At 45.5% G+C, this 8,514-nt stretch overlaps 1 protein-coding gene across 2 annotated transcripts; it reads right to left on the bottom strand.

Annotated features, from left to right (window-relative positions):
- Positions 1 to 571: 571 nt before the first annotated feature.
- Positions 572 to 7,867, bottom strand: LOC131818340 (cytochrome c oxidase subunit 6B1). 2 transcript variants are annotated; one of them, XM_059152705.1, is made up of 4 exons: positions 7,717 to 7,867; positions 5,853 to 5,968; positions 4,605 to 4,705; positions 572 to 763 (listed from the first exon to the last, which is right to left on the bottom strand). In XM_059152705.1, the coding sequence occupies exons 2-4, from the start codon at positions 5,956 to 5,958 to the stop codon at positions 710 to 712; spliced, it is 261 nt and encodes an 86-aa protein (XP_059008688.1). In that variant the 5' UTR covers positions 5,959 to 5,968; positions 7,717 to 7,867; the 3' UTR covers positions 572 to 709. The 2 variants fall into 2 exon arrangements, with proteins under 2 accessions (XP_059008688.1, XP_059008689.1); XM_059152706.1 differs by lacking the exon at positions 7,717 to 7,867 and having other exon boundaries at positions 5,853 to 5,990.
- Positions 7,868 to 8,514: the final 647 nt, after the last annotated feature.

Raw genomic sequence — 8,514 nt, 5'->3', positions numbered from 1 at the left:
CCTTTCCCTATGCCCGCTGCTTTGCCTACTTATGTTGTCAAATAAATAAATAATCTTCCCCTACTTGTATTAAAATTTATCATTAGTTTCTTAGATTTAACAGTGAAATCTAATTATGTACAAAATAAACCTGTAACTCTAAGAGACACACATACTTATTTCTGGATGACATGTGATCCCCAGGCTTTGCTTTAAAATCACCTAGAGGGGGAGGGCAATAATTAGAGATAAAACTGGCCATTTGTTGGTAACCATTCAAGCTAGGTGATGAATACACAGAATTTTTATTATACTCTTTTCATGTGGTTCAAAAATTACACAAGAAAAGTTTTTTGAAATTGTGTAAATAAAGGTGAACATACAGATAAATTTCAGCACATCCAGGGGCTTGAGACTCCTCTCGCTCACTCTAGTGTCTGGTATAGATAAGGTGGTCAGTTTAATAACATGAAACAAAACAAAACAAAACAGAAAAAAACCAATCAGCCTGAAGCCCCTCTTACTGGTCAAGGTTTTAATTCCCACCACAGCTTCATGCCCGATCACCTGGCTCTTTTACACATACGCAGTCTTACACTTTTCCAACGAGTATTTATTATTAGTTAGGCCATGATTCAGAATCCCAGGGTGGGGATCACCATGCATCCAGGTCCCCCTTCACCACCCTGGGAGAAGGACGGAGGACAGAGGAGACGTGGGTGGAGCCAGTTCAGATCTTCCCAGGAAATGTGCCTTCTGCCCGGCGGTCATCCCAGGCCGACACCTGAGAAAAACAACCCAGTGTTACTTCTTTCCTCTGTGGGGAAACCAGACGGGTGAACCCTGTCTTCCTAACTTTGCCCACCTGTTCAGATGGTCAACAAGGAAGGCCCGTACTGCCATTGTTCCAGGAGCGAGAGAATCGGCAGTGACCCAGGAAGAGAAAAATCACTGTCAACTGACACACTGAGGGGGTAAAGGGGTAGGGCATTGGAGGGGGCGAGTAACAAGCAGAAAAATCCCACATTCACTATAGGGCTGTCCTTAGGGAGATGCAGGACTGTACAGAGAGATTCAAGAGTGTAGCTGTACCCTGTTTCGGGAACCCCTGAGTCAACACTCAATGATGTCTGGCAGAACAGAGGAAAGAAGAAATACCAGGCAGCTGTGAGGGGAAAAAAAAGGCTGATCTATGTTCCAGCACAAATGGATCTCCAAGATGTACAGTCAAGTGCAAAAAGATGCAAAACTGAATAGAGAGTATGATCCTACTGCTGATCACTGATGTGTGCACACATATAAACAATGATGGAAAAGCCCGTATCCAACCATTAACACTCCCCAGAAGTAACACTGGGCAACTTGTGGACCCTCGTACAGGCAGCCAGAAGCATATCCACTTAGACACACCCACTCACATTTACATGCATACATTAGAGGCAGTAGACAAAAGCATGGACAAGGAAAACTGACTCTGCATCCCCGCCCCACCACTTCCTAGCTCTACGACCTTGGGAAAATTCCTCAACCTTTCAGGGCCTGAGTTTTCAATTGTGTAAAGTAAGAATAGTGAAAATGGTATCCATCTCATCCCATTTTTTTAGCATGTTTGTCCTTATAGGATAGAAAATGCTTACAAAGTAGCTCGCTCACAGTTAAGTGTCTATTCACACACACATATACACAGGCACGCATGCACGCACACATCATGGATTCGCTCTACTCTGAAAAACATGTATACAAGCTGGGCCATACTATGTAGCTGGTCCTGCAACTGCCTTTCCCCCAAGTCTTAGAGCTCCTTCTGTATTCAGTCACAGAGATCAAGATAAGTGTACCACCATTTATCTAACTTGGGCTGTTTCTGAATGTTCCTCATTACAAACAACTCTGCTATGGACACGTCCTTGGACACAAGCTTATCTTCATAGAATGTCTATATGTAAAACTGCCACATCTGGAGGTTTTTTTTTCCATTTTGAAAGATCCTGCCAAAATGACATCAATTTATAGAACCAGTAACATTTAGCACAGTCAACCTTCATAATTCTTGCACCAGACTGCAAGGCAAAAATAAGCATCTCTCTGTTGTTTTAAGCTGTCTCGTCCTGATGACTTCAATGCGGACGGACATCTTTTCATGCCTGGGTTCCCCTGGAGTCCCTAGCACTGGAATTGTACTGTCCACAGTCCAGAGTTTTCTGTGTGCATTTCTCATTCTCTGGGTTTATCTCTCTGTCTCTTTTTAAAGAGTCAGGCTGCTCTAGTCCATATTTCCCTTTGCCCAATAATCCCACTTCATGGGGTGGAAGCTCAGAAAACCATTCCAATAGAGGGGAAAACATTTCCTGCAATGGAATCGTACACTGAGGTGTCACTTAAAAAAATTTTTAAAAAGGGGCGCCTGTGTGGCTCAGTCAGTTAAGCCTCTGACTCTTGGTCATCACCACAGGGTCCTGGATCAAGCCCTTTATCAGGTCCCCTGGTGGGAGCTCAGCATGGAGTCGGCTTCTCCTTCTGCTCCTTCTCCGGCTGGTGCTCTCTCTCAAAATAAGTAAATAAATAAATAAAAATCTTTTTTTTTTTTCTTTTTTTTTTTTAAAGATTTTATTTATTTATTTGTCAGAGAGAGAGTGAGCGAGAGCGAGCACAGGCAGACAGAATGGCAGGCAGAGTCAGAGGGAGAAGCAGGCTCCCTGCAGAGGGCAAGGAGCCCGATGTGGGACTCGATCCCAGGACCCTGGGATCATGACCTGAGCCGAAGGCAGCTGCTTAACCAACTGAGCCACCCAGGCGTCCCAATAAATAAAAATCTTTAAAAAGATTTTTTAATTCTTACTTCACCAAGTTTTTGAAATAAAGAAGCCAGGGCAGCCAGTACAAAGGGGACTGCAGAATACATTTGTAAGCCCTAACAATGGGGACACTGCAGGCACTGGAGGGTAGGAACCACACAATCTGATCCTCCCAAGACGAAGGCAGCCTAGGTCCCGGAGAATGGGGTGTAGGGCAGCACTGGGACTAGAGGCATGCTTGCTGGCACCCTGCCCAGCACGCACCTGATGCGGGCTCTGAGGCTGGAGCCTCAGATGTTATGTACTTACAACATCAGGTTACTCAAGATTACCCAGGGACAAGGGGAAATCCTGGAGGGGCACAGGGCACTTAAAGACACTTGAGACAGTGTGGCCAGAGAGAGGGGGAGGAAAACCAGGCAAGCTGAGGGAGACTGCATTAAGGCAGTTTGTTCTCAAGAAATAAGCTCCAAAGGCACATATCAAGGATGTTTCAAATATACTGAAAAAAATCAGATCATCATCTCTATCAAAAGGAAATCAGCTAAATAAAAGCACGTGGAAGTTACTAAAGCAAGTAAGGCGGACCTATATTGTAAGAAAGGCTCCATGACACACTGGTAAGTCAAAGTATTCAAAAACTATACAGTATGACCCACCCATACACAGCTCCACAGATTTCTGTATGATTAATTTATACAGAGAAAAAAGGTAATGAGCTAGAAGTAGTTACCTTGGGGAAGGGGGGCTGGGAAGCCCAAAAGGGCTCCTACGTTTATTTTGCTATACTGCTTACATTTTTTTTTTTAAAGACTTACTTATCTGAAAGAGAGAAAGAGCAAGATAGCCTGCTTAAATGGGAGGAGGGGGAGAGGGAGAGAAAGATCTTCAGCAGATTTCCTGCTGAGCACATGTCTGGACTCCCATCTCATAACCCTGAGATCATGACCTGACCCAAAATTGAGAGTTGGATGCTGAACTAACTGAGCCATCCAGGAGCCCTTGTTTTTTGTTTTTTAAATGAGCACTATGACTTGTACTGTATCATATCTCTAAGACACAGGATTTTTCATTTTAACATCTCTGAAATTAGCATGCTAGTTACATTTACGTCTGGCATTTTAAAAAAAGATCTGACCATCTCTCCATGTTTCTTGAAGCCAATGGGATCTTTGCTTTGATGAAACAGTACAAAGTTAAACAGAAATTCTTCATTTGGAAAAGTGTACAGCAGAGAGTATAAAATGGTGACAAAAGGTCTGGTCCGATCAGGGCTAAACAGACTAATTGTCTTAGTGGGTCTGTGTCTTTTAGAGACACTGAAGTAGGTAGGGATGAAAAGATATGCTTGGGATTTGCTTCAGAACACTTCAGCAAAGAAGAAAAGGTGACAGATGAAGGGAATGTAGAAAAATCTTGAAACTATTCAATTTGGGTAGTGGGTATAATTGGGGGGGGAGGTCACTGGATTATTCTATTTTTATGTATAATTTGAAAATGTGCATAATAAAAAGGCACAGAATTGCACAAGACGGTGAGCCCCAGAGGGGCGGGGAGCTGGCACTGTGTATGTATTTATGGGGTGCATGGGCGAGATGGATGTAGCAAGGAGAGGGCCCTGGTTGTCCTGGGCGAGAGCCCTGCTTGGTTGAGAGTACCAGTGAAAAGAGGGAAGGGAGGCAATTCCAGAAGGAGGACAAGGCCGAGTCCCATGGACAGCGCAATGCCCATCCTCCCTCTGCCTCTCCCAGATGAGGCTCCACCAAGCTAACATACTCCTCTGCTGAGACCCCACTCGCATGTCTCAGGGCCCCAAGAGGCAGCACGTACCCAGGATATGGGGCAGAGGGACTTGTACACACGCCGGTACCATTCGCACACGGAGACATCGCCCCCTTTAGCAGTCATTGCCTTCTGACAGCGGTGGAAGTCTGCAGAGAAAGCAGGTCAGGGTCAGCCAGGGCCAAGGGCCGAAACACATTTTTGATCAAATCTCACAGAAATCATTTTTACTTCACAACCAATTATATACACACATACAACTACAAAATAAGTGTCACAAGGAATGTCTATGCCTACTGAAAAGGGCTGGACAGGCCTCCCTAAGTTGATTTTGCAACCCCTAGACAACTACTGTTTGACTTGAAAATTCTGTGGTCTGGAATGAGGGGGCAACATGAGGGGCACGTGTGGGGATTATGGAAGTCCAAAACCAGGGCAAAGGAAGGGGAAAATATCTTGGGGCTAAGATGCTGGCATCCTATAGAGGAGGACAGGAGGGAGATAATCTGATTTTTTAAAGTAGGCAATTAATTAAAAAAAAAATTACTCTAGGTATTCCACTCCTGGGCACGCTCCCTACACAGAAAAGCATTCGCCTGGATGTCAGGTTACATTTATAAGAACATTTTTAACATCCTCATTCGTAAAAACCTCAAACTGGAAAGCACACAAGTGTCTAGGAATAAATTATGGAAAACTATATGCCCTGAAAATGAGCAAACTACATGCCATAGCAAGGATGAATCTTTCAAGCTGCTGAATGAAGAAATCCAAACAAAAGAGAATATATATAGTAACTGTTAAGTTCATCAAGAGGCAAACCTAAAAGCAGTGATAAAACCAAAATGCGATTGCCTTCAATTGGCAGGGTAACATCTCTAGGGCGGAGAGTATGATGTTGTGTTTAAGACAGGGCGTGCGGTAGGCAAGCAAGCTCTGAATGCTGAAAGGATCTAAATTTCTATCCAGGTTATAGTTACACATAGGGATCCACTTAAGTATTACTCATTTAGCTGTACTATGATTTATGTATTTCTTATACATATGTTAACATGTCTCATACACAAATAAATCTTAAAAACAAAAAAAATCAAAGGAACTGAAGTTTGTGACCCTGGCCCAGACCTTGGATCTTGAACACAGCTGTGATGAGGGGCATGGATACTGCAAGGCAGGACGTCCAGACCAAGAGAGGCCTGGGATGTATAGATCCCCTAGACAAGTAGGCTTAAGCACCTTGAAATGTGGGACTAGGAAAAGGTTCTGCATCCCTTCCCAACCCCATGCCCTGCTTACCCAGGTAGTTCTGCCAGCAGTTCCTGGTCTGGTTCTGGTTGGGGAAGCGGCTGTCAAAAGGGGCAGTCTGGTAGTTCTTGATTTTGGTCTTGATGTCTTCTGCCATGGTGCTGACTCTTGGAGGCAAAGAGAATGGAGGCTGGCAAACATTCTAGAGGACCCGGGCATGGGGAGGTCAGCCCACCCAGACACAGGAGAATGGAGTAGGTAAATGTAAGCAAGCTACATCTTTCTCCCTCTCAACATATACACACTGAGGTGAAGTGTGGGGCAAATCCACACTTCTAAGTGTGGCAGTTACAGCAGCGCTCGGTGGAAGGAGGTAAGTATCTACTTAGCAAAATCAGGCCTTATTCATCCCCAAATAACACCAGCTAACATTCACTGAGGGCTTAGTCTGGGCCAAGCACTGGTGTACACTTTACTCCTGCAGGCACTCGAAAAGGTAGGAACTATTGCTATCACTGTTTCACAGACAAGGGAGAGGGTGTCTAAGTGACTTCCCAAGGTCATACAAGTGAAGGAGGGGCAGGAATCATTGACAGAACCTACACCGCAGAGGTTCTTCATCTCTGTGGTGCCATCAACTCCTCTGGGGTCTAATGACCATCCCTCAGAATATTTTCAAATGCATTAAAAAAACTGCAGAGGATCACAAAGAACACCAGTTGTATGCAGCTGAGGATTTCCTGACTACCACAATTCTTAAGTACTGTAAGTGAATGAATTCTGTGACATCTGCAACCATAATGTGATATAAGACAACCTATAATTTTTTTAAAAAGATTTTATTTATTTATTTGACAGAGATCACAATTAGGCAGAGAGGCAGGTTGGGGGGAGGTGGCGGGAAGCAGGCTCCCTTGCTGAGCAGAGAGCCTGATATGGGGCCAGATCCCAGGATCATGACCTGAGCTGAAGGCAGAGGCTTTAACCCACTGAGCCACCCAGGCACCCCTGACCTGTGATTTTTGATTGCTGACAAAGTCACAGATGATGCTATTACTAAGGTCATTGCCTCCGTTTCTACCTGAAGGAAATGCTACATTTCAATTACAGATTAAGAAAAACACAAATCTATTTTTTCCCCCATTCAGGTCCTAGCCACACCTTGCATTCTATTGATTTTGCAGACCCAGAGTTAAAAACCTGTTATAAAGTCTTTTAGGAGGTGACACGCAGCAGTTTTCGCCAGGGTATGTGAAATTGCCTCTATCCCAGAGGACTCGAGGAGTAACGGGGTTACAAAGAAGTGAGCAGGCCAGTGTTAAAATTTAAGAGATCCAACATAGTGGCGGAGATATGGGGCACCACAACGGAGTCTGTAGAGGAGCGTGGGGAGGGGGACCCAAAAGATTTGTTCGGAGTTGTTTAGGGCGGAGGGGGGGTGGGAGGAAGGGTGGTTCAGGGAGGGCTCTGAGGCCCCTCCAACGCCCAAGCAGGAAGGAGGACCAGACACCACGGAGCCAGGCTGCGGCCCGGGCAAGCCACGGGAGGCCAAGCCTGCGGCCTGGTGACTGAGTGCACTACAGTCCGAACTACAGAATCCAAACCCTGAACACTCGCTAAGTAGCTTAATACCGCGGAGCTTCAGTTGCTCCTCTGTCAAAAAGGGACCGTTACACGCCCTACCTCATAGGGCTGGAGGGAAGACGAAATGAATTAATAAAGACACTTGAACTGTAACCTGGCATTAAGGAAGAGCTTCATAATCGTTAGCCAGAAGACTAACAGGACAGAACCCCAGGGACCGGGAAGGCCGGACGCCGGGGGCCAGAAACTCACTTCATTCTCGGGAAAACTACGGCCCGGTTCCTCAGTTCCCCAGGATAGGGTCCCAGCTTCCCAAGCCCTCGACACTTACCTAAAGACACCACAGCAGCACCTCGCAGCTCAATGTGACCCTAAGCAAAGACGCCAGAGTCGGACCGGAAGCGGAATTAAGACCGGCCGGAAGCGGGGTGAGGCGGCATAAACTCGAGTCTTCCGCTTGGGTAAGAGCGCCCTCGGAGGCCGTCTGCGAAGCCATTAAGGCCACGCCCATCCGGGAGAATTCTGATCCCCTATTGGGGTGAATGCCTGTTCATTATCACTCTCGGCCCAATCGTGAACTTGCGCGGCACTTCGAAGGTCCCGGGTGGGGCTTGAGATCCTTGGTTACCGATTCTCATCACTTTAGGGTTTTTAATTGGGGGAAGGAGTTCTGGTTCTTGAGGCTAAATGCAGAGGGGGCCTGGGGTAAATATCCCAGCAGAAGTATCCTTATTCATGCAAGAGTTACTTATTGAACGCTTACCGTGTGCCACATACTTCTGTAATTCCTGGGGAAGCATCATTGAATAAAATACAAGAATCCTTACACTTTTTATGCTTATTAGGTGATCAGTTGTTAGGGGTTTGAAATCGAACCAGTTGTTCTCCTACGGTCTTTTGCCGCATTATGATGAATACTCAGATTCCACCTCCCTGTTCATTATCTTCTTTCCCCAAGCCTCAGAAGGCACAAATTAAGACAGATTTGGGTTCCTGAGGACTCAAACCAAAGACCTGCATCACAGAGAGGAGAAGTTAAGAATAAAAGCTTTGGTCTGGCAGAGGTTAAGAATAAAAGCTTGGGTCTGGCAGAAATTTGTCCATCTCAGAAAGTGACACATCTATGCTT

Source organism: Mustela lutreola, chromosome 16 (assembly GCF_030435805.1).
Source record: "Mustela lutreola isolate mMusLut2 chromosome 16, mMusLut2.pri, whole genome shotgun sequence".
Classification (NCBI taxonomy): Eukaryota; Metazoa; Chordata; class Mammalia; order Carnivora; family Mustelidae; genus Mustela; species Mustela lutreola.
Note: the sequence above shows the minus strand (reverse complement) of the source record. Positions and strands in the feature narration are given on the sequence as shown.

Coding starts and splice junctions, on each gene's coding strand:
- LOC131818340 (XM_059152705.1), bottom strand. CDS start 5,958: ATGGCAGAAGACATCAAGACCAAAATCAAGAACTACCAGACTGCCCCT. Junction 4,706..5,852: donor CTGCTGGCAGAACTACCTGG/GTAAGCAGGGCA, acceptor CTTTCTCTGCAG/ACTTCCACCGCTGTCAGAAG. Junction 764..4,604: donor CCCTCTGCCCCATATCCTGG/GTACGTGCTGCC, acceptor TGTTTTTCTCAG/GTGTCGGCCTGGGATGACCG.